Here is a 27,152-nt window from a genome sequence, read left to right on the forward strand (position 1 = left end):
ACCATACCTTTATCCCTCTCCCTGTGGGGGTTACTGAGGGGTCTAAGTATTGGGCTACTGGAGTGTCTTGCCAGTGGGTTTCAGTTCGCTATGGATTCACTGTGACCAAAGGAGTTGACAACAAAATGTTCTTGGGGTGAAAGGGTTTATTACCCGGCTTGTTCTCTGGTGGTAGGTCAAGCACTAGCGTCTCTGCCTCCACCCAGAGCACTGGGCCAAGCTCTCTATATAGTGCAATAATAGCTTATTGCCTACAGGTGTGGAAGTGGCAGCTCAGCAACAGGCCAGTTACATCATCAGGTGGTTTAAGTTCAGTGAGGATCCTGGCCAAGGAACTCCAACTTCCCCACATGGAGGCGTAGGTACTGGCCATAAAGATAAAACAAAACTCCCCAGTAGGATGCTCTTACCTTCCAGCTGTTTAGAGTACACTACCATGATCTTTGGGGGCCACTCTGCCATAACTCCAGAAATACACAGGAGGCCAGCCTCCAGGCCTTGTCCCCAAGGTGCCAGGAGGGCCAGCCATCACTGGTCCATGTGTTGAAACATCCTGAATGGAGTCTCCAGGTTGCTGTGGAACTCAGTCACACAATGCACTCCTGCTGGGCTCTTCTGACTTCTTCAGAGGTCAAAGTCAGACCCCACCAATGGGCTACAGCCCACATTGTCTTCTGCCCCACCTGTAACAAATGTTGATTGTAACCATTGGACCATATCAGAGGCACCTGGGCCAATGTGTCTGCTTCATCATTTCCTTTGTTGGGGCTGTTCTGGCAATGGGCTCTGTAGCCAGTCAGGCATGGCACATAGCAGCCAACTGCTTCTCTGTTAAGGTGTACCAGACTTCTGCTGCTTTTCAGAGTTGCAACCAGAATCCAATAAGTTCGTGAGTTTGTTCAAGCCACTGCCAGAGACCCCAGCCATAACTATCTTCAGTTGCATGTACATCCAGCTCACAGGGCCTTGATGGGTCTATCACACTCAAGGCCTGCATAGCCTCGACTGCCTGTTTTGCAACAACAAAGGCAATTGCACGTGTTTCATCCCAGCCCCACCTGAACTCTTTCATACCAGATGGTATAAGGGCCTTAGAATTTGTGCAAAGTGCAGGACATTTTCCAATAGCCTAAAAGACCCAATACCTCTTGCAATAACGCCATATGCGTCTGTAAGAGAATTAGAAGTAAGCATAACATCATACACAATATTAGATGCCCTATTCCCAACAGGATTCGGGCTTGTTTCACTCTAATAGCCTTACCCCAGTACCCATCTATAACAGCAGGGGTCCTGGGAAACCATTCAGAGTTGCTATTAATCATTGAGCATTCAGCTCTTGTGTGTTCCAGAGCCAGGACAGGTACATTCACTGGGCACCAATGAATTGACATTTCAACATGTGGCCTCTGGTCTTCATGCAGTCTCCCAAAGCAGGTGTCTTGACTCTCCCCTCAGTCAAACCATATCACCTGATGACAGACCAGGTGGGGTCAGCTTACTCTCCAGCAGGAAGTCCTGCAGACATACAGGCCAGACTTGTGGCTTTGTCTCCAGCTTCCATTTCTTGGGCCTTGCTTTAGCTGATAGCCAAAACCACTGCTCTGGCTTTAATTGTTGCCACAGCTCCAGAAAGATTTTATTTGACTTTCCATCCAATTTCTCTCTGTCTGCTCCTGCCTTTATCAGATCAACCCACATCTAGGTCCTTGTGACCTTCACAGGGCCCTTTATACTCTTCTCCTGAGTAGCAGATTGTATTTCTTCTATATTCACATTGCGTCAGCCCCCCAAAAGTGGTAACCTCACTTATGGGCTGCCCTAAGTGAGGGACAAGAATGGCCACCAGGGGCCCAAAGAGGGACACGGGGCTGTTTGAAGCACCACATTCCTCATCCCCACAGTAAACGGCTCCTCATCTGGGTCATAATTCCTTGGACTATAAATGGCATTTTTCCTAACTCCCATAGGATGTTAGGGGAGTTAGGGATGCCTAACTCCCATAACACCTGTTGGAGCTCAGCATAAGTCTGCCATCTAGTGGATAAGGATGGTAAATCACCCTGATTGGGCCATACATAGCAAAGTGTGGCCAATCCAGGAGGGAGTGATTTTCTGGAGTCTGATGTGCATTTTGCAGTTGCTATTGTAAGGCAGGATGAACTGTCGGGTAAGCCAGCTTTACCATCTCTGATCCAGACAGAATTATTCTATCTACCCCTACATCCCAAAGATGCAGGAGCCAAGCTGATGTGGGGGCTTCTGCTGAAACCAGGAACCCAAATCCACCAGCTTAACCTGTGTATAGGGGTGGAGCATAGAGTGCTCCAAGACCTGGGGAGGGGCTGCACCTCTCCAGGAAGACCCCGCAGTTGCTGCATCTTTTCTTGACAACAAACAAGTGGCTTTCAATAGAGGAAGGGTTGGCGTCTCTGGCATCATACCCTTGTCCTTCTCTGCTGTATCCTCTGTTGCCTCTGGAGCTGATGGCTGCTTCCCCGCCACTCCCCTGGGTACCTCTTCTGCTACGTCCTTTACCCTTTCTACAGTGCCTTGCAGCAATGCTATTTCAGTCTTCAACAACTCTCTTACCTTCTCTTCAATACCTCACAGCTGGTGTTCTTGTGATGTTGCTTCTCGTGCTCCTTGCAGTTCATCCTTCTCCTGCATGGCCTTTTTCAATACTGTGAGGAATAGCCAACCCATGGTTCCCACCACCTCGTGGGCACTGTTTCTCCAAGGATCTTCCAATCTCGTAGAGAGCCTCTATCACTGCTGTAGGTGTCACCTCCACCTCCCCCAAGTCCTGGAGTGAGGCCCACTCCGTTAGGAAGAAAGCCACCTCAGTCCACATGCCCACTGGATGCTGGAATTCCTCCTTTAGCATGAAGGGTTCCTGTGGTATTTCCCTAGCCATAAGGGCAGTCTGCTGAAGCACCGCTCCCATGAGGGCAGCTTGTGCTGTTTTTGGTCCATAGCAAATCCTGCTGACTACACCAAATGTTTCACCTGAGGGTTTCAGTCCCGGTCAAGTTTACTCTGGATTCAGTGAGACCGAAAATGACAATGGAACATTCGGGGTAAAGGATTTTATAGCAACATTTATTCTCATGATGGCAGGTCAAATGCTAGAATTCCATCTGCCTCTGGGGCAGTCTGCATGCAGCAAGCCAGTAACCGCCTCCAGGCCTCTCTGCCAGCTCACAGCCCTTGCCTGTGCTCCAGGCTCTGCCTTTGACTCCAATCTGCTCTGGCCCAAGCATTGAGTGGAACTCTTTACATAGCAACAGAGAGGCAATATTGGCTTATTGTTAATGGGTGTTTAAGCATTAGCCTAACAGTAGGCTCATTACATCATCATCATCAAGTAGTTTAGGGTCAGGTGAGGATCCTGGCCATAGGCACTTTCATTTTCCCCACAGGTATAAAGGGTGTCCTGAGACCAGACAACTCCATATACCACATCTAAGCATTATCTCATTACAAAAGGGAAAAGAGTGTGCTTGGATCATATAAAGAACCCAGCTGCAAAATGTATGGTTAAGAAAAATCAAATGGAAAAGAAATGTAGTTTCATAGTGCAGAACTTAGTTATTTAAAGTAATATTTAAAAAGTAACAAGTGAAACCCATGTTTGCCCATCAGGACTTTCAAATACCTCCAAAATCCCTGAGAAGCTAAGTATCTGAATTGGCTGCATGCTGATTCCCCACCCACTGGGTCATGCAAGTGCAGTGTAGAGGTGCCAGGAGCTACTCATGCCTGAGGAACAATGCATTAACAAGACTGCCATTAATAAAGAAGGGAGACACACAAGAATAGAGGTCATGAGTTAAAACAACCAAAGAAGTCCTCTTTCGTGGGTATTTTTTTTTTAGTCTTTATCTGATTGCTTATCTGGGTATTAGTAGAATGTTAAGACCTTAGTCAACAAAACTGCAAGAAGTCAATAGAATAATTGAGATGTTTCTAAAAGCTGGGAACATTCTAATGAGGGTTATCTTAGTGTGGCAAATCCCATACCAAGAGCCTGCTTTCAGAGTTCTCCCTCACATCTGCACTAATGTGGTAGTGAGCCAATACATTCACAAAACAGCTTATTTACAATTTCCTTGTCTGTTATAGAAAGCAAGCAGAATACTCAATTAGAAATCAACTTAGAACAGTCCCTCAGGCTTTCTTAACCACCCACTGCTTCTAGGAATGAAATAGGAAATACCAACTTTTGGGTTTGCTGTGTTGACTGAAAGACATGCATGTGAAGTATTCAGCACAAGGACTGGTGCACAGAAACTACACCAAATGTTTCACCTGAGGGTTTCATTTATGTAAACAACTTTACATAAATATAAAAATGGGAGGCACACAAACATTTACAGTCACACCTGTCAGTGTTGGTGGATCTTACTCACCATTATTTAATTAACCAAAACTTTCAGATTTTATGTTTCATTTTAGAAAAAAATGTATTAGAGCCCAGAGAAGTCAGGTGAATTGAAGTGGCACAGATAAGAGTGGTTGAAATGGGATTAGATTCATGTGCTTCCAAGTCCAAGCTCTTTCCACACTGCAATGTTGTCTCCCAGGAGAGCTGAAACAGAAAGCCATTTATTTCAGAAACCTATTTACCGTAAGGTGTGCTCTGTGCTTAGGACAGTTAGCTCTATTTTACTAATGTGCTTCATACTATTTGAGAAGACAAAAAGTATTAACCCTTCCCTCCAAATATAAGTAACTATAGACCTCAACTTATTAGTACCCCAAACCAAAGCACTATGGGTTATCGAGGCTATTTAAACAAAAAAGGAGACATCCAAAAACATTGTATGAGAACACTGTGTACTTATGGTTACTGAGGATCCTACCAGACAGTAAAAAATTATTTCAAGTAAAATAATGAATCTAGGGTGGCAGTGGAGTCTCACTCATATGCAAACTGCTAGGAAGTGATTCCTCACTCCCAAATATTAGAATAAAAAAGATACAACAGATAAACTACTGAAAAAGCTAAGTATGGGCAGAAGGTTGCCTGTATTAAAGAGTATTTTCCTGCAACTCCAAATGATTTGGGGGTATTTGGACCTCTCTTTGAAGTATCACTTAAACCCTTTCAGAGACAACTCATTATATTTTATGGACTCCCAGTAAGATGTTTTCCTCCTCCATGGGCTCTGAAACAAAACACAGTAGTAAGACAGCAAACAGTCTGATGAAGTGCAGTGACTGAAGTAAGGGTCCACCCTCTGTCCTTACAAACACAGGAAGAAGGCAGTGCACAAGTGCTTGAGATAAATCTTCATATTAGAAAATTTTAAACACTTAAGTTTAGAAACAAAATATTTCCTCTAAGAACCATATATATTTGAAAAGGTGATGCTATACCTCTGAATTTAAAGAAGTACACTTAAGATTATGGGTTTTAAACATCAGTGAAGACATTCAGCAGGCTGCCAGGAGAGCCTGGCCTGATTGCTCATAAGTAACAACACTTGAAAGCTCCTGTTCTTTGAAACTAATTTAAACACATTGAATTGTTGAAAGATTAAAAACCGCAGTCAGCTAATTACACTCTCTCATCTCTTATTCAGCAAATGAATCACTTTTCATTACCACTTAGCTGAAGTACATGAATTTCTGCCTAATTAGAAATGTTGTAGATGGAACATTAGAAAGAACAGAGCTGGTCAGGGTATCTTTGCTACTTCATTTTTAATTCCTAACAGTAGAGTCTGATAGGAAAGAATAGAGAAGTCATTAAATAATTTTAAATTATTTATAAAAATTACTTTGCCCAAATTATAATTATTTTTCCCCAAATGGTCTCAAATGTCTAACAGAATGAAAGAAAAGCAGTTCAACATAGATTTTAATGAACATTTTAATGTTATGTATAACAGATTATGAATACAATGGAAACAAAGTTTTATCAATTTAATAAAAAAAAAACTGCAACACAAAGTGGGAAAGTAATAATTTGGTACCTATATTATTTAAAAAAATATTCCCAGCTGGAGGGTGAAACAATTTTGCAATCCAAACTCTAGAATCATGATTTTCATTGTGATCTTAATGCAGAATTACAGCAGGAAAACCAAAACATCTTAATTAATTTCCTTTATTTGCCATTAAATCAATATAGTATTTGACTGCTACAGGTCTCCTTTAATAATATATATTTAACTCCTCTATTGGAACCATATTGCTAATGCCATACTATGTACACTCAAAACCAAAACCAAACAAATACTGTATAAAATCTAAAAGCCAACATTGTGGAGTTCTAACATGGTCTTTTTACCTTTTCAATTTTTTGAAAAGACACCAAAAAAAAATAAATAAATATTTTTCTCTTTTGACTGTTCCTGTTAAATGGTGGCTACAGGGATAAACACAGAAGGAAGCCTTGCTAAGTTAATCACTGCAAATTGTAAATAAAAGACTGCTAAAAACAAAAACACTGGAGGCTTTTTTTTTCTTTTAAAGGAAACCAAAGAGCAGTCCTGAAAAAAGTATTTTGCCAGGTTTGTACAGGATCATTATAACAGAAGATGTGGGAAAAGACCCATAGCTGTCACCAATTGCTTAAAGAAGTTTTGTTACAATAAAAAGTTGGATAGTATTATAGCAGTACTGCTGGAACATTAGCAAAAGTATATACATTCCAGTTACCTTTGATTTAGCCATAATCACATATGTATGCCTTTTTTGGACAAAAATATATATTTTTATAAAAAACTGATCATCCAACTTTAATGATTTCATATATGGACTCAAAGAGTGGTAGTAAAAGGAACAGACCCAATTATGACAAGGCGATTCAGGGACAGAAAATCAAGTTCCTCAGGAAAAGAAAGTATAAAATTAGAGATTCAAATACATTTATTCAGCCCTATTTTCCAGTCTCCCCACAAATTATGACATTAAAATGGGTTCTTCCATTTATAAAAGCTTCTTCTGATGGTCTCACTCCATTTGTGGTCAATCCTCACTGGGAAAAATGATTGACCGCTTCATTTGAAGAGCCCTGGCCCGGCCATCTGAGATCCTAGATATTTCACTCAAAACAGCCTTTTGTTCTTTATACAGGTTTATTTTAATTAATTGATAAAAGAAAGGGGAGTTGATTAGCATTTTCCATCCCAACATCACCTATTTGCACCATTAAAAATCCTTCATTCAATCTGCTCCTTTACAATCTCTTATTTGCTAAAGTTGGCAAAATTTGCAAAGGCATCTTGCTTAGGTTGCACAGTTCCAGAAGTCATGGCTAAGTTGGGCATGCCCATTCCCATTGTGCCTGGCAGGCCCATCCCAGAAGCTGACATCCCTATGTTCATGTTCATGCCCATCATGCTCTGGTTCATCATCGGAGTACTTCCAAGAGGGGCCATCCCTATGGCGCCAGTCAGGACACTGGGCATGCTCACAGGCACGGGTCCTCCCATCAAAGGGTTAGTTTGGGGCCGGACAGGAAGCATGTTCGATGGCGAACTGAGGTTCACAGCTCCAAAACTTTGGGTCATCACATTCAAAGGTTGTTGCATATCTATCAGAAGAAAAGAGAAGAACTTTACCAAACTAAAATTCTTAATTCATAGAGCAGAAAAATAACACAATCTCCCTGAATATTAATACTTATAAGCCAAAATAAATTTCCTTGATAGTGATTTTACAAGATAAGTAAATTAACGTGCATTGTTTACTCGAGAAATATGCAGTGGCTATTAGCTCTGGTTCCCCAAAGACGCAGACATAATTAAGAGCGGATTGGCAGAAAACACGAGGCACTTGAAAATCATTCCTATAAAATGTATCACTCAATCCTGATCTAACAAGTTGTTAAGAACTACTGTGTATCAGAAGTCTTGAGTTTATATCCCTTGACCAACTATTTTTAGAACATTGTATTAAGGAAAAAAATTACAAGTATTAAGATTTATACAAAATCATGTAGTTATTTATAATAGCAAAAGGTTGGAAACAATTGAAATAACTAATCAAAGAGGAACTGTACACTGATATGATGAATAAAGATCTAAAAATCATTATTTTCTTAAGAATATTCACACAGGAAAAATGATAATGAATGAGAACTCCAAGAAACAAAGCAATATGGACAGAGTGATCTCAAGTATTGAAAATATGGCTGGGAAGGATGGCAACAAACATGAATTACTGGTGATTATCCCTGGAGCTGAGATGATTTTTTTTCTCTGCCATTTTTGCCTATATTTAAAACATTTTCTACGAGAAATATTTATATTTTAGTGATCAGGAACCCAAAACTCAGCACAATACAATGAATGTTACTGTGCCAAGAGTAGAATACAAAGCGTTTCAATGTGCGAGGAAGTCTATTAAGTACTAAACGAAAAATATCTAAACTGAACACACAGTTGCCTTCAGAACACTTTGTGTTATGTATTTTTATTTCATGGCTTAAAGTAGTCCTGGCACCAGGGCAAGACATTACAAGCACACAAAGAAGGTGGATGTCTTTAGATTACTTACTCTGTTGTTGAATCATTGTATTGAGCGATGGCTGCTGGGGTTTGGAAGGCTGCATACCAGGTAGTAAGTTGTCTAGGCTGATGTTTACACTGGGGTCAGACCAAGTTGAGGGCAGGGTTTTGCTGACTGACTTCTGGACCATATCTGTATTCTGATTATAGAGAGGATTAGGCTTCTGCAGCACTGTGCTAACATTTTGCAAAGGCTGGAAAATAGAAAAATGCTCTAAAAATTAAGCACCTGCTCTACACAGATTATCAGATGGCAAGTAATCACAATAACTCTATGCACAGACTCTGTAATAAACTCATGAAACCAAAAAGAATCACAAATGTTCTAAGCTAAGGTCTTCAAAATCCTGAGTTATTAACATCCCCAAAATGTTCCTCTGAAGTCCAAACAATTGTCTAGGGGTGGAAGAAAACAATGTATTTCCTAACAATTATTATCCTGTCACCCAAAGACTAGAAGCCACTGTCCCAGGGAAACTACCAGCTTCAGGTTAGTTCAGTTTTAAGGAAATAAACAAGAAGAAACTTTCTTACAAAATAGATTTCAGGGTATGATTTCTCATGTTATAAAAAGCAAATTATTTTACACCGACATTTCTGGGTCATGTACACTTCTACTGCCTTAAAGTGAACAAGTCTAGTGGAACTTAGTATTATGTGGACCAATTCAGGAGAAAGGAGAAAACAGCAGAGGTGCCTGGTAGTTATTAAGGATAACTGTGAAAAGGACAGAAAAAAGGGAAAGGAATAGGAAGAATCAAAAACCCACCAATGCAAAGAATCACAATAGCTGCAGTTAAGATGGCAAATAAGGAGACTGGCTTTATGCTTAGATCATATGAAAGAAACTCAGAGAATAAACTGGCTTGGGCTTGTTCAGTGGTTCATGATACACAGTTTAACTTAATGGGATTGGTGTGGCTTTCATATCCTTTCTTAATGTTATGTCTAATTTCTGTTATACAAAGCAGTCACCTTTCTGCTTCTTTCTTCTTCCTTCATTCTAACATCCAAAAGAGAATCTACACATTAAAATGAGTAGTTAGCATCATAAACAAATATTCTGAGTAGCTTGAATAAAAAATAGCAAGTTCCTTGTGCAACTCACACAAGAGCACTACATCTAATTCTGCACTTGTATGAATTCTAAGCTAGTATTAGGTAATTTAGATTTAACTATAAGAAGTGAATTAAAAAGCTCCCATTTGGTTGTTTTCCTTTATGAAAATGAGAGTTGAAAGATGGGACTATTACAAAATATAGCACAGGCCCAGAATAGGAAAGAACATCCATCATTTCAGAGAATGATTGTCTGTATTAGCAATGATTGTTTGCACCCGATTAACCGACACTTCTTTAAGGACATGACTAGAGATTTTACTGAGTGAATGCTGGCCATGGGTGAAGCAATTATCTCTATTCCTTCTTAAAAACAAAATTTTTCAACTATTAAGCACCAATTTGTATATTAATTCAGTAAATTTTCAGCAAGTGACTCCACTGTGCAAGTCACCAAGCTTGGCTCCACACAGACTACAAGATGGATGAGAAGGCCTATCCCTGCAGAATCCAAAGGACTACACCAGGGGAAAGAGTGTAAGGTAAATGCAATGTGCAAAAGCAATCTATGTATTGTTTCTTATTTTTCTGTTTTATACTAAGCTGTCATGAGATTATTTACAGCAGCTCAAAAATTATAAATCACAATTTCCAAGGGAGGCAAACAACTTACCTGTGATCTAGACATGGGCAAACCCAGCCCTACAGTATTAGTGCTCATCATAGAGAAATTCATACTCTGGGAAGACGTCATGGTTGCCTGGGATGAGCCCATAAGATCAAACAGGTCTGAAGAATTTGAGGCAGCTGGAGGTGGGCCTAAAGCTAGTTGCGAGCCGCTGACAAGTTCTACAGCTGGCTGCGAGGCGCTGCTGAAGAGCTCCCCGCTGGAAGCAACAGGGCCTGATGGGGCTTGGTTGAAGGCACTCCAGTCACCAAAGTCTCCATTCCCACTTGTTGCTGTTACTGAGAAAAAAACAATAAATGTTAAGAAACTTTCTGAAATGAACAGAACAAATATAATAATCTAAGAACTTCGAAACAAATCAGAGCTGATCTCTGTCCCAGATTAACATCTGCAGGTACCATCTCCATCTGGACATTATTATTTCTCATGAATATTCCATGAGTGTTAGCAAGGAAGGGAAGAAAAAATAAAACTCCCACATAATAAAGTAAAATCCACCTCTTGGCAGGTTTGAGGTGACACACAGAAATGACAACAAATATTCCCTGTTAACCTAAGTTTGCATATCAAATATGCTTCCAGCTAAACAAGTATGAACTAGCTAGCCCAAGACTCCAAAAAGCAAGAAGAAAACTCAACTAGTTAAACTTTTTGATGGGAGATCTAGAATCTTTACGTGGTGAGATACTCTGTAAAATTAGAGAATTCAACTCATTTTTTTTCAATCATTATTTGGAAAGATTCAAACATCATGAAAGTACAATTTATACCACCTTGTAAATAAAACCCAAATTCATGAGGTTAAAGTTATTTAAAAAAACCCAAAACCTCCAGAAGAACATGGAGGAAAAAAAATCAATTAGGAGTTGGGTTAATACATTTCTGTAAGAAAATCTCACCCTTTTGACCATGCTTCCACTGACAGCACAAGGACTATAGACAGCCCAGACAGAACCATAATACTTTGCTTGCCTAAAATGGGACCGTTCCATTTGTTTATTTAAACAAAAAGCAGGGAGTAGTCTTAAGGGAGGAGCTCATGCTAATATTAAAGTCACTCCCCAAACTTTTATCTATACATTTCAAAGCATAATTATAACAAGTTTAAGATTTAATGCATTCTATGATATAAAAATTGGTAATAGGTTAATTAACAGAACTTAAACAGTGTAGTGTAACTTACATTAGCTTTTGTAACTTACTAACTATAAGGGTTAAGCTACTTGACCCTCTCAGTGCCTCACTTTTTAAGAAATCTAAGGTGTGAAGATTAAATAATTTAATATATATTAAGTGCCCTTTATGGTTTGCTATTGCTACTCTGGATCGTTGTGAAAAGACAGGGAAGGGCCAAGATATTGCACTATCCTTTAAGTTTGCCATATAAGTGTCAATCAAGCTTCTATAAATTCTGCATACATAATATTAACTTTTGGAACACAATAAATGTAAAGGTAAGTGACACTTAAAAATTTTTTTAACAAGGTTATATGATTCTAAGTAAATAAAGCTTTAAGGAAGGAACAAATAAATGAATATGAATTAATGGAAAAAGCAAAGGTGAAGAAAGACAATAGTAAACTGTCATCTAAACAGTATGTATTTCCAAGTTAATTAACACCATCTCTTTGTAGTCCATATTCACTTACAACTTGGAAATACATTTTGTGTAGCCTAAAAGGTAACCAATCACTACAATATTCTGTCTCACTATGCTAAATAATGAAAAGAGAAAAATAACACTGTCGTAAAAATTATACTCTCCTATTACCATATTAAAAATGTAAGTACCCTCAAAAGAGAAAGTAATTCAAGCAGAAACCCCAAGCTCTACCAACAATTAAACTTATACCTATTGCCACAGGGTTTTACTAAAACATGTCTTTGATCTTCTTTACCAGAGACTGAATTAAGAATTCTACAATTAGTTCTATATATTAAACAATTTAAACTAATTTAAGGAAGATTGCTGGAAAAGGTAAACTTTATGCTGATTTTCTATTTGCTTGATCTATAATGCAATGTAAGAACTGAAACTGGGACAAAAGGTGTTGCCCCACCTGAAAACTTTAACAGAGATGATTAATCATGGGAGGAAGAGATTTCTAGCGGGGCATATATTGTTTGGAAATGATTAATCATTGTTGCAACAGTTTCAGCCCCTTGCATAACAGTGATCACGTTATATTAATCACATGCATAAAGATGAAGAGATGTTAACATATTCAAATTACTTGCATGTCAGGCAACTTTATGTATATATAAAACTTTTGAGAATTACACAGGCAGTCTGTGACATTAGGGCAATGTTTTCCTTTCACTTTGGTTTGCCTACAGTAAGGTATTAACCCTTAGAAGGCATAACCACACTTCTAAAATGAAAGTTATTACTCCGCAATTCTGGTTTCTGGTAAATTCTTGGAATTTAGAGAAGCAGACTGTCAAAACAACCCCAAATCACATTAAAAGCTACGGTTCTTTCTTCCTAAATCCTCATAAACCTAAGTCAGTTGTTACTAAGTATAAATTTTAATGCAATTAATATAACAGCAGTAGATATCCACTTGAAATGAATAATTCAGTTAAATTACATCTTTCCTTCCTGCTTCACCTCATGTTTAGGATTCTTACAGCTAAATTTTTTATATTATCTGTCAAACTTCAGACTGACTAGATATTAAGGAAAAAAAACACTACAACCAACTCCTTTACAACCTTTAAAGAAGACACTTAATAACCAACTTAGTCCCTATTCTATAAGTTCCTATATATATTACTTAGAACCATGACAAGCAGCATTATTCCTAATTTTAGAAAGTTGGAGGCTGAGAGGCTTTCCCAAAGTTAAACAGCTACCAGAGCACATGGCAGAGGTAGTTAAATAATAATAAAAAGGGCAAAAAGACAAGACCTTCACCTAACTCCATGATGGTAAATCTATATTCTGCTTGGATGTTGGCTTTAAAAAAAAAAAAAAAAAAAAGGAAGCATAATTGACATAAAATATTTTATTAGTTCCAGGTGTACTGATTCCACATTAGTATATATTGTGAAATCATCATCACAATAAGTTTAGGGTATTTTAAAATTTCTAAAAACGACAATGGAGTGAGGAAGGTCTGCCTGAACTGTTTAACTGCTCACTATTTAAGGATATCTCAAAACGAAGTTCCGTTCATTTTCAAAGACAAGCTCTTCAGATATCTAAATTACAATAAATTAATTTTAGTAAGATAGTCTGTCTAATCCCAATGTGCCTGGAATTTCATTCATGAAAACCAATTAAGCTAATGGTAATAATCTTGTTGCTAAAAATGTGATTATTTATACTTATTGACCCCTCCCCACAAAAAGAAAAGCTGAAGAAGAGTCACTTAAGAATAAAGGGCAGTTTTATGTATGTGTACTTGCCCGAGCAGTTTGTAACCAAATTCAATCATTTGGTATATTTAAGACACTGGCCGAATAAAATACCTTTATCAATGAATATTCTTTAGGGATTAGGAATTATAAATACTTGAAAGAGAAAAATGCCAAAAAACAGCTGGGGAGGAAGTTGTTTTGTTTTGATAATCCTTTCACCGCCCCTAGATTTCTGGCCAATGAAATCGTGTCATACCTTGGGAAGGGAAATTGCCTGATGATGCAGCAGCTGAGCCAAAGTCAGCAAATCCTCCAAATAAATCAGCTGATCCTCCTAGAAATTAAGTATAAGGACTAAGTTTAACTGGTCAGAACAATTGATAGCAACTGAAGGAAGCCATTTTAATTGGCACAACACTTACAAAATCCCCGGTATTAGAGGCCCCAGACCCATCATAAAAGCTAATTTGATGATTTAGGTCTTCCTGTCACCATGTTCCCTTTTAGCTACCAGACTCTCCTGCATTCCTATCCAGTAAGATAACTGACATTACAACTGTCATTAAAGTTATCCCTCACTTCTACTGCACAAACAAATGGTGAGCATGTAGTTTACTCTGCCAATTACACTCTTTCTAAGAATCTTCACGGGATGCTAAAACCTGGGTAAAGTGTTGTTAGGAAATAAGATATTCACATAATCTCAGCTACAAAGGGTTGAAATTACTTTTACAGTGGAGACACTGGATGGATGCCCCCTTAAACAATTGATCAAACTTAATGCCACAAATAATCGGACAAGACAGTGTTCACAGGCCTTCTAGTGTAAGGGACTGAAAAGGAGATCATGACACATGTAGAAATTCTTGCCAAAAATATTTAACCAGAATATAGTCAGGAGTAATGACTCAAGACAAATACAATGCACTGAGGGACATTCTGCAAAACAACTCTTAAAACTTCAGAAAATGTCAACATTATAAAAGATAAAAAAGGTTGGGAGTGCTCTAGATCAAAGAAGCCTAAAGAAACAAGTAAATGAAATGCACAACTCGATTGGACTCTGGATGTTTTAGAAAGTACAATCCGAAATGACATAATTGAGATACCAAGGAAATCTGAATATGGTCTGTACATTAGAAAATAACACTGTTTTAATGTTAAATTTCCCAAGTATGATATTTATATTGTGATTATAAAGGATAATGCTCTTGTTGTGAAGAGACGCATGCTAAAAAATATTTTAGGGGCAAAATTTCATGATGCCTGCAATTGTCTCTTAAATGGTACACAACAAACAAATGGTATGCAATCAACAAACAAGAACAACAAAAAGAACTAGAGAGACAGAAACAGAGAAAAAACCTGGCAAATTTTCTGTAGGTTTGAAATCTTTAAAAATAAAAAAACCAAGGAAAAACTTGGAAATTGATTTGTATACAAATCAGTTATAATAGTTATCAGAAAAAAATGTAATCATTTTGAACTTTTTTAAAGTGTTTATTCCATGAACAAGCAAATGGTTGCATTTTTAACAGATGAAAAAATAATAGCTTTTTGCTACTTTCAGACTGGTATTTTTAAGGAGGCAAGATCCAGACAACAAGGCTGCAAACCAATCTCTGTGTACACATCACATTCTCATATAAATTTTTATTTGTAAACACTACATTGGTAAGAGTACTTACTTTTGTCTACAATTTGAATAATACTATTTTACATTTTAATAATCCATTTCTTTCCAATTCAGTTATCAATGAAACAACAGCCAATGGATCAAAACCTTAATGAGTTGTCCTTATTCTGTTTGTCCTTAAAGATCTCACCTCTTAAGAGTCACAACCTTACAAGTTTAGTGCAGCAGTTCAATTATGGTGCTTTTAGTGTTATGTGAACATTATATAGGTTACATCACAGCTGCTTAGCCTGCAGTGCTTAGAAACTAGCCAGGTGGGACTGGAACATCTGGGCTGCACTCAAACACCACCAGGGACAGCTTCCAACATCTGGTGCCATTTCTGAATTGTCTTATCGCTGTGAGACATTCTGCCCCATCTGCTACACTCAACTGGGTTAATTAAACTAGAACTATCTCCCCTTCATAATAAATGGCCAGCAGTAATAAAAGGAACAAATCAGTTTCTGATACATGTGTACTTGGTATTTCTTAATGCACACTCATTGTAGTCAATTATTAGCAGGCATAACTAATTCCTCATTTCTTTATCTCATTTCAGGTGTATATATTCATGTTATGTCTCACTCATTACTAACTCCCTCCAAGGCTAAGGTTCTCCACTCCTACCAACACTACAGCTCGTATGTCCACTTCTGTTTATTCCAAAAGATGTCACAGTGATTTGTTTTTCTCTTTTTTAAAGGTAAATACATCATGATAAAATGTGACAATAGGCACAAAAGATCAATGAGTTGTATTTTTAAACTATGTAAACAAGAACATGTATTAATAAAAACTAGCAAGGAAATAAATGTTGCAAACAGTTGCTTTATATTCACACGTTTGTCTTCATGTTAAAAATATTGCATAATATTGTATAAAAATATTGTATCAAAGTATACTGTTAGGTAACAGAATGATACATAATTATTTACTACAGCATTAAGAATTTGAAAACTGAGGAATTACAAGCATGAAAAATCATCAATATTCAATTTAGTTTATTATGCCAAACAAGTTGGGGATTTTCAAATCTTATCCAGTATAGACTACAAAGAAAGTTCATGTTGTGGATAAACTCACTGAATACTGCAGATTACAACTTTAAACTGGGGATTTTAATGTTCACATATATGGAATTTATTACTTTAGATGATTACCTTATTTTGGTTATTCTACTAGTCAACCTTCTACTATCTAAACTGAAATTATCTTATATATAACTTACCTATAGCAAATATAGCAAATATTCTTCCCCACCCATATTTTACTGAGTTTGATTTCAACATGACTAATTTAGTAACACTGGGAGTAGAAATGGAAACATATAAGTATTTTACAAATAGAATCCACTTTTCCTTGAGGAGTTCACTTTAATCTTCTTAAGCGCCACTGATTATGTTTCTACTTGAGTTTTATACTGTATGATCTTCAACTTTGAAAACTATCTCAAAAATCAAAAACTCTTTATTAAGTTTCTTTCCCCCTCTCTGAGGAGGAACTATCCATACCTGTATGCATGATGATAGTCATACCAATGCCTTAAATTCAACAGAAATTTTGTATATTTAAGCATTTTCCCAGATAACTTCTATCTAGGGAATTTGAATAAAAGAGTCTATCAAAAATTGCTGCATGTGGAAGACTACTAAATTTCACAAGAGCTATCCTTCAAGATTCCCACATGAGAGCTGTCACTATAAATGAGCCATTTCCATCTGCCTTTTCAGGGCAGCAAGGAGGTTATTTACAATCACCAGCTGGGAACGTGCATTTTCTAAAGCAATACGGTGAAAAGAGGAAAAATACAGCTGAACTAGACAGTGCTTAAACTAAAAATGGATATTTTCTTCAACAAAGAATTTCAACTATATTATGAAAAATCTTTGCATGAAGAATTCTAATACATACAAAATTACATGACAATGTGAAAAAATTTGTAAATTTGATACAGAATCAAAATATACATAAGAAGTTAAAAAAAAATAAGTACAGATAAATGCCTCCAATTAAAATGGACAAAGGACATGAATAGACAAGTTATGCTGCCTATAAAAACATGAAAAGTATTCCAACTCAGTCATCAAACAAATGCAAAATTGAAATACTATTTTCTACTTACCAAACTGTAATATTTTGAAAGATGCTATTTTACTACTTTATAATAGAGAAAACTTGGAAATAAAACAAAACCTAATGTATAAAAATAAGAGACTGATGGGCTTAACATAGTATATCCAAACAATGTGAAGATTATAAAGCAAATAAAAGGTGTGTAAAATACCAACTACTATAAAAGGAAATGGTCATGAAATTTTGGGGGAAAAGCAGTTTACAAAAGAAAATCCTTACCTAGAAGCCTGAAAAAGATTTGTCACATAATAAATGCTTACATAAATATACTGACTGAATATAGAAAATGTGTTTACCAAAATTACTAAGTTATTAACCTTATGAATCTATTCATTTATGATGAATCACTTGTTTTTCCACCATATTTCTAAAATGAGCCTGCGTTAGTTTTTAATTAGTGAAAAGAATGTTTTTATAATTAGTGATAAGAGCAAATTTTATTTTTAGTAAACCCAGCTTAACCTAGAGACCATACCCATGGACATTCTAATATATAAACTGGTGTACTTAAGATGTAACAAGGCAGCTCATATTCATGTAAACATCTTAAACTATAGTGATTACTAGATACAAGAGAACAGTTTCAAACATAAATGCAAAGAAAAATTTGGATTTGATATACCATGATCTTTTAAAGAATATTCTAAATATTGTAAGTCATGTATCTATTTGTACTAATAATGGTGTATTTTCTCTTCAACCTCATTTATTTACTAGAAATAATAATGTTATAATAATTATGTTATCTTTCATTTATCTTTTAGAGAGGTGAGATATACTGAAAAATGAAATGGCATGGTTCCTGGCATTCTGTTTCTAATTGGCTTATTTTCTAAATACTTTATTTTCAACTGTATTTACTTAGAAATGTACTATATATAAAAGCCAGAAACATATCATTTAAGTACAGATTTTTAAAAGAGTATCACCACAGTGGGACATTTATCAAGAGAGTCTCAAGTAAATCTTGATGAATGTGTATTTTAAAATGAGACATGTAGGTATTCTACAAGGATTTTACCACATATACTTTTGAAGATGTTAACAAGAAGGATACAACACTGCACTAAAAAGAGAAGAAAGAAAATCTGAGCATTTCCTCAAAGGAGGTATTTACTTGGTGAGTGGTACAGATGCCATATCTGCTTAGGTTTACAGTTCATGCCCGTATCAATGCATGACAGTACGATTATAAATAATGGCACATCTGGTAAATGACACCCAAATGGAATACCAAACAGTACTGCTAGCATGGTGGTAGGTTCTTAGACTTTCTCATGTGTGGGTGGCTAAAGATCTAACACCTAATTTTTTTCCACTGCTGAAGTCAATTTAAAATACGTATTACTGAAATATTTAAATAGAGATTCAATAGAAAACAAATTTATGTACTGATTGGATGGGGGAGGGTCCTGCACAAACTGATTAAACATACTATTTCAAAGGGAAGATAACTTAAAAATATTTAATTCTGATATCAACCCATATTCAGTTGTTTTTAGAGAATATTATGATAAAATAAACATTAAGAAACCTTCCAGATTTCATTCAGATTTTGCTTCAATTACTTTATTAATATTAACTGCTACTTCTATTTAATTAGTCAATCTACTGTTTGCACTGGAGAAGAAAAACCACTCAAAGGTTTCTTGCCAGGCAAAGAAAGCATGTTGGTATTTAATAATTCTCTGTGTTCAATGCAATCTTACTATCACTGAGAAAAAAGTTACATCCATTCCTCTGACCTTCCTAGTTAATTTTTCTCTGACTGCTCCATTAAAACTTTCCACAGATGCATGAAAGGGGCTCTTAAATATTTCATGCCAGGAAGTCCAAAATAGTTGATATTCTGTGACACTATATCTGTATTATATGACTACCTGCTAACTACCCTACCTACCAATTAATACTAGTTAAAATCTTAAAACATACAAAAAGACAACACATCAGTTGTTAAACAACTAACGTAGTTGGTTTGTAACCTTAGGCATGACAGTTCAATAGCGTTTAAAAAATAATTTGAGAAGAGTTGTAGTTACAGAAAAAAAGGAACAGGAATTGAACAATCTCAGGACCTACACTGAACCAGATGCCCTATTAAATTCACTCCCAGTCCAAAAATTTTATGATAGTAGGCAAGGAAAAGGAGAAAAGTAACAGGAGACTTTATATTAATTACATGTACTAAACTATCAATGAAAAGTAATGTCCCTCACACTTCTACTTAAAACACTAACATCAACTTTAAAATAATTCAGTTTGAGGAAATCATTACATACAATTAGGAACAAAAGATTTACTTAGCATGTTACAGTGAGACAATCCTGCTGTCACATTTTAATGTGAAATAAGCATCAAACAGGCTGGGAAAAAAGACTGTCTTTATGCAGAAGTTGTATTCTTAAGCTGTTTTGACTTGTAGCACAGGAGTTTATTAGAACTCCGAAGTCATCAAATGCAACCTAAAATATCAACTCTCTTGAAAACAGAGGGAATTACTTAAGTAACACCTAGCACATACTGGATATCAAACTGAAGAAATCATTAATCCTATGAGAAAATCTTGGTAAGTGGACTATTCTCTTCAAGCCCTCTTAAAATATGTCAGGGAGGTAAGTACACCCACTCAGGGAGTGCCCCTTTCCTCCAAAGCACTCTGCATGTCTGTAACTAGGTAACGAACTGTGACTTTTTGTTTAAGGATTACTTCTTTCACTTGACCTTTCCATGAAGGAAAGAACAGAGGTTTTACTACGCATTGTATCTCAAGTACCTAGACCAGTGTCTGGTTCAACAAATATTTGTTGAACAGATGAATGAATGGCTTAAATGAACTCTAGAGATGGCTGGTGTTGACAGTCAGAATTAAGATTTGGGGAAGGACAATAAAATGGGCAGAGCAGTACATTTTGCTTATTGAGAAAGCAAAGTGCCCCAAATACTCATTGCTGAAGAAATTAAGGAGAGAGATTACTGAAGTATTAATCATACATTTAAGCACTCTTCCTTATTTTAGGCAATTAAACAATCTTCCCCACAAATAATGCTCCAGGCTCACCAATTTCATACTAAAAATTAAACCAATACAAAAAACACTTATTTTTATTTCATCTTTTATTTGGCATTTTAAAAAATTACTCTGAAACCAAGGTTTCTAAAAATAAAAAAACAATGTGGAAGCTCACCTGCTGATTGGCTGGTGCCATCAAACAGATCAACAAGGTCACCAGATGACTTGCTGCTGGGCACTGAAGTCTGGAAGTACATATACAACTAATAAGCTTAGAAAACAATTTTCTACTATTTTTTCTAGATCTGCTTTATGCATCTCTAATGCCTAACTTGGACACAAACACCTGTACTTATCTCAATACGGGTAGATTTAGCTGAAAAAAGAGAAGTGACCTTGAATCCTTATGGAGAGAAAGTGTTTTTCAGTAATTCTATTCCTGGCACTGTAGAAGTCCCTAACAGCCACACTCTTTCCTCTCATTTCTTTCTCACTGCATTTCACTCTGGAAAACACACCTTCCAGATCCCACTCAAATCTTAATGCTGTGTATCAGAATCATTTGAGAGGCACTGAAAAATACACAGGGCGCCAGCCCATCACAACATATTGAGTTATAATTGCCCAGCATGGGATCTTGGCCTGCACAGTCTTACAAAGGCCCTCGATAATTCCAATGAATAATAAGAAGTCTGAGAGCCACTGGAATAAGAGGCTGAGATCCTGTGTAGCTCTAAAATTCTATGATTCTATGATTACTATTTGTATCCCACATAAGAATGTGTAATTCCATATTGTTTGATATACCTTGACATTTAATGTTTCATATTTAGTTTCCAAACTAAATTGTGGGGTTAGAGTTGTAATATGATTCTTCTCTTCTCCACAGTCCTAAGCACTCTGATGTGTATGTCCTGTATGTTCAATACGTACATGCTAAATTAGAACAGAACTGCTAGGATACAGGGAAACACGGTAAATTCCTAGGCATGTTAATTTGAGCTTTGAAGATTAAAATCTGTATTGTAGTTCAAAAGGCTTTGAGATTGGAAGAGGTCTGAAGCAGCTGAGTAAATTTTCAAGAACTTCAGCCTTCAAAACTTTATTGAGCAAAAAAATAAAAAAGCTTACAGTACAAATATTAAATATTCACAGCACTGACACATATTCAGACTGTACAAACTGACATTTAAAATCCTTCAACATAAAAAATTTGCAATTTATTGTTAAAAAAATTATAGTTTGGATGATTTTCCCTCATGCAACCCTAAATGAAATTCTCCATGTACCCACCATCATGTATTTCGGTTCTAGTTAAGACTATCTACTAGATTCTGTACCGCCATCAGTAAACTAACTGAATCCACAGCAGGGGAAATCTAAAACCAAAAAGAACAAACAACCATTTAACTACAACTAAAGTGGAGTAATAATTTTGAGATTTTCATCAAAACTAAAAAGAACACAATATGGGTGAAATTATACACCAGAGGTTATCTGGCAAAAGGTGACACTACTTGTTCTTGCCACTAAGTAGGACTAGCTTTATTTTTAGAGTCACCTACAATTTACAGGATACATTACAAAATGCTTTCCTTAGCTTTTACTACTTCCAAAGAAGACACAAGTTGGGTAAACACTAGTGAGGGGAGTGACAAAGCAACACTTCAGCCTTTTGGGGCAAATCTCCCTCTTTGGCAGAAACCTGTCCAAAAGACTAGCTTATAGTAGATTTCATTTCTGTGGTAAATAAAAAACAAAGGAAGAAGGTGTGAGAGGCAGTGTTGCTACTCATCAGTAGTGAAGATCAGACAAATAAGCCTCCATTTATAGGTACCATCTCTATGTTAAATGAAAACCACTCCCCTATGTATCTACTTGGTCCTCTTTTGTCATTTCTTACAACTTCCAAATAGCCTCAAATCTTCCTTAGTCAATCTCATTGTGCTTGGTAATCCTGCTGGTGTCTAGAAAGAAACAGATGCACTACATTCTTATTCAGTAATTCTAATTGAACAGAGTGTCATTTCTACTTTCACAGAAAGTATATAGGGAATCATTCAGCAACTGGACAGGTTTCTTCCCCCAAAGAGATTTCTTACTATTAATGACTCTGGGCAATACATGCCAGATGATCTATAATTAATATGATTGCCTAGAAATGCCCAAGCCTACTAAAGCAGTAATTCTAAAAGTAATTTATGAAAATAAAAATGTGTAAACTTGTGCCATTCCCACCTTCACTGAAGACTGAGGTGTATGAGTTGAAGCATTCTGATCTGGACTTGCTTTGTCCCCTGTGTAATGTGCTGCTGCTCCAAGATCAATCGTTTTGGAAGGATTTGCTGTGCGCTTGTGTCTAGTTGTGGTGGTCTCTGTGGCCTGTGTGATATGGATATGCTTTGTCGTCACAGTCTCCTCTTCATCTTTGAATTCACCTTTGGGAGATCTGCCTCTTCTTGCTTTCTTTTCCTCATCACTGTCACTAAAAGATATTAAAAATGAAGCAAAATAATAAGACTAGGAATTATTTTAACATGGAACCCTCAGTGATTTGAGCTAGAGAATTTCAAATGCAGTAACTCCAAAATTCCATACTTTCACTATATGACAGAGATCAACAGAATGTTATCTAAGCTTTCTGAATAATATGTGTGTGTTGGGGAGGGGAAGTGCGAACCTGCTGAATTCCCTAGGTAAGTCTAAAATTCTGCTATAAGAAAGTACTTACATAAATGTGTATACATAAAAAATGTCTGAAATAATTTAAATGCTTATTAGATTTAAAGCTTAATTAGAAAATAAAACAGCAGAATAATCATATCAAAATCAACCGATGAGACCCTGGGAATGCAAACATCTGCATTTGATGACCACTTTTTGAAATGGACTATGTGCAAATGCCTACAGTTCCATTTATATAACATAATTCTGTCACTGACTCTTATATATTAATGCAAAAGAATACATAATAAAATATTACAATTTCAATGGATATATTTTAAATATTATCCTATCTGAATACAAATTAAGCTGTTATCTATAAACGGCAGAAAAAGAATGAGGCAATGCACTTTACAACTGTACCCTATTTTATTATAGTATCAGTAAGTAAAACTTTTAACATAACTGAAAATGGTTTTAAGAAAACTTAAGCATACTAAAAATGTTTTGAAATAATTCTTTTTCAGGCATATTTAAAAAAAAATTTTTTTCTGTAATAGGGCAAAAGAAAAAACTACATAATGATTTAAAAAACCTGGGTTTTTTCATATGCTGTGAATTCAAGCTATCAGCACTAGCCATGTCCTCCAGTAAAAAGGCACTGAGTTTTTTCTGGTGCAAGTAGGACAGAGAGAGAAATTACCTGCAATATGTTCCATTACCAATTATTACTTGGTTTTAGAGTAGGTACTTTAATTTATAAATATTCTGGAATATAAAATGCCTAAAATTCTCCTTAAAACTATGACTATTACTACTGATGCAATTTAACTCAGACCAATCTACAACAATTTCTACTTAAATATAAACTGATTTGGAGCCTGTATAAATCAAGGATGAAGAAGAATGGCTTCTGAAACAGAGCAAAGGGGTTAAATGTATTTTTATCTTTAAGCATTTTAAGGAATATACAAGTTTTGATGAAGTGTTCAAAAGCCCTTGTCACTTATTAATTTCTTAGCAACAAATGACATGATGATTCCCACCATCAGTCCTGTAAGTTAAACTGAAATTTCTCACCTTTCTGATGTCCACTTTTATTTGTTTGAGATTTCTTTAAAAGTTGAGAATATATCCCATGTTATCTTGCGTCTGCTACTCCTATAGCTTTTCTTCTTCCTTCCTAATTACAACTCTTAAATAGAATTCGTGCCTCATATCGAATTTACCGAGTATCATAATTCTTCCAAGTGGTAAAGATACCTCAAGACAAATACTGGGCATAGAAGCCACAGGGCATAAATTTGCAAAGAAGTAAAAAGCTAACCTTTTCAAACAATATTGCCTCTCTCTCACTTACCAACTTTACATTTCCCTGTATGGCCCCAGAAGATGACTGGTTAGCCAGAGACGGGTAAGATTCCTCAAGGGAGGAACAACCTAAGACAGGCACAGTTGCAGGGGGGCCATCAGGTGAGAAACTGGGGATCAACAGAGGTGAGGCTTAGAACCTCAACCCCCTGTTTTGAGAGAAATCTTCTGCATCCGTGGATGTTTTATTGCCCTTGTCTAGCTTGGATTAACACTTAGTCTACAGGCACACACCTGATCATCTAAATTTGCTCTCTTACAGCACTAAACTATGTTTTCTACCTTTATCTTGCATCTATCTACCACTTCAGCATTTTATTAAAAATAATAATAATAATAATAATAATAAGGGAGAAATGTGGGATTCACATATAAATCAAGTATAAAAATCAAATGAATATTCATATTTGACCTGATTGTTTATAGTTCATAATATGTGATCAAAACTGAAAGTTTCTGTGATGACTGCCCTTGTACTGTTCACCATGTAAGAACTTATTCACTATGTAAGAACTTGTTCACCATGTAAGAACTTGTTCGTTATGCTTCAGAAGATTGGAGACTGACGAGAATTAGGCTTGGGGTGGATTAATGATTGTACATTGAGCACTGAGTCCCCTATACAGAATTTTATTTTTGTTAACAACCATTTGATCAATAAATATGAGAGATGCCCTCTCAAAAAAAAAAAAAAAGAAAAAGTTGAGAATATAAACCTGACTAGCAGACAGTGAAATGGAAGGCTCATACCTGATCAATGTTCAAGAATTCCTGAGTCTAATAATGAGTAAATAAGTATGAAATTCTGGCAACATGCCAGAGAAGTCACACACAACATCTAAAAATCTCTTTTCTCACATGGAGTGCCCTTTAGTTATTAAGTTATATAATACAAGCCACATTTTTCACTCATTTAAATGTTAATAGTCTCTTTAATCAGAACTCTAGAGGCAACCATGGGGGCGGGGGGAAATAGGAAGACCAAGGAGAGAAAGACTGTGGGTGGAAGGGCAAAGAAGAGAAAGTAACAATACAAGAATGTACATAGTTAGATTTCTAACCAGCCTACCTACCTGATTCCCACACTTCTTCAGGAAATGGTAACCCAATATATGGTCGCTATGTTTTCTAAACCAAACCAAAACTATAAACACATAGGCCATAAGAACATTAATGGGAGGAAAAAAATTAGCATAGAGTAACTGAAGTGGCACCTTTTACTAGAGTTTAGTATTTATTTTTGCCATATGCGTACACTTTCAGTACAAAGGAGCTAGAACTGTAGTTGTAAAACAGATGTATTGCAAGTATCGAAAATAAGTTCTGTGTCTTCAAAGATCATATTCCAGAAAAAGCCTCAAAAAAGACAGAAATTCCAAGGATTTAACAAGTACGGAAACACACTGAAAAGATTCAAAAATATTTCAGAATCAGAACAGTTTCAAAATTAATTTTTTCTTCCGTTTTAATGACCTTAAATCTGAACTATTAGGATTCTACGAAAAAAATGAGATGGTACTGAATTTCAAGAACTCACCGGAAGGCTCATTTCTATCACTAAATGTATTACTTTGGGCAAGTTCCACACAGCCTGACTAGGCTTCAGGTTTTACCTCTAGAAAAACAAGGGTAAAATCCCTGATCAAGCCCATCTAATACACATACTGTGAGGCACAAATGACAAAGATCTTGTAAAACTTGCTTTGCAGAGTAAGTGCTTATATCCTGCCCTTTTAAAGTTCATTACCCCTCAGCAATACCTTAGGATCCCTGGATCACCTGACGCCCAAATGCAAAAGTTCTTACAAGGAAAAAAAAAAATCCAATAAATAGCTTGAATAAGTATGTACAGGAAATGGTATTAACTTTAGAAATAAATGGACACAGATAACATGGAAAGTGTATCTATACTAATTGCAAATGTTTGACCTAGTATCTTAAACAGTTGCACATTATTCACATCAGTAGCAAATATACTAAAACTGAAACAGAGAAATCAGCATGGTCCCTGTGTAAGAATGACAAGCAAATTCATGAACTGTTCCATATTTTTGCACAGGGCATTTTTATGGCAATGAAACTATTCTGTATGGTTCTGTTAATGGAGGATATCATGCATCTGTCAACTGTACAACACCATAAACCCTATATGCAAACAACAGATTTTTGCTAATAATAATATATCAATATTGGTTACTATTAATACATGTACCTTACTAATAATGCACAACATTAATAACAAGATAAATGGTGTGTGTGTGTGTACAGGATGGAGAGGGAGGGTTATACTGCAACTCTTTATGCACTATTTTTTTGTGAATGAAACTGTTCTATAAAATAAAATCTATTAAAAAGAAAACAGCTGAATTTCATAATGCTAATACCCAAAACAAATAACCCAAAAACCCAGTGCATAAATTTAGCACCCTTTCCAAGAGACACAAGAGGTGAAGTGTTAATACCTGCATCTTTCTGGAGAGTCTTCTCTGTCTTTCCTCCGGAACTTGCTGATGGTGTCATCAATTGTGCTTCCAATTTTATCACTCAGTTCACCTAATTTATCACTGAATGGAAAAGCACTCTTGTTTTTATCCCACTCCTCATCCCATTTTGATTTGGGCTCAGGATCATATCTTTCACCTATGTAAAGCATTAAAAAGAGAA

The 27,152-nt window shown here is 36.2% G+C and overlaps 1 protein-coding gene and 1 pseudogene across 5 annotated transcripts in view; one reads left to right on the forward strand and one right to left on the reverse strand.

Annotated features, from left to right (window-relative positions):
* Positions 1-5,860: 5,860 nt before the first annotated feature.
* CLINT1 (clathrin interactor 1) overlaps positions 5,861-27,152 on the reverse strand; it is a 66,442-nt gene continuing 45,150 nt past the window's right edge. For 3 of the 5 annotated variants that reach the window (XM_017679976.3, XM_017679967.3, XM_037025135.2), the window contains 7 exons: positions 26,951-27,128; positions 22,692-22,938; positions 20,629-20,698; positions 13,889-13,966; positions 10,255-10,547; positions 8,512-8,716; positions 5,861-7,546 (listed from right to left, as the gene is read on the reverse strand). In XM_017679976.3, the coding sequence (XP_017535465.2) occupies positions 7,200-7,546; positions 8,512-8,716; positions 10,255-10,547; positions 13,889-13,966; positions 20,629-20,698; positions 22,692-22,938; positions 26,951-27,128 (1,418 nt within the window). In that variant the 3' untranslated portion in view covers positions 5,861-7,199. The remainder of the gene's footprint in view (positions 7,547-8,511; positions 8,717-10,254; positions 10,548-13,888; positions 13,967-20,628; positions 20,699-22,691; positions 22,939-26,950; positions 27,129-27,152) is intronic. The other 2 variants (XM_017679984.3, XM_037025136.2) reach the window with 2 other exon arrangements.
* Positions 26,441-26,541, forward strand: LOC118973689 (U6 spliceosomal RNA; annotated as a pseudogene).

Source organism: Manis javanica, chromosome 1 (assembly GCF_040802235.1).
Source record: "Manis javanica isolate MJ-LG chromosome 1, MJ_LKY, whole genome shotgun sequence".
Taxonomy (NCBI): Eukaryota; Metazoa; Chordata; class Mammalia; order Pholidota; family Manidae; genus Manis; species Manis javanica.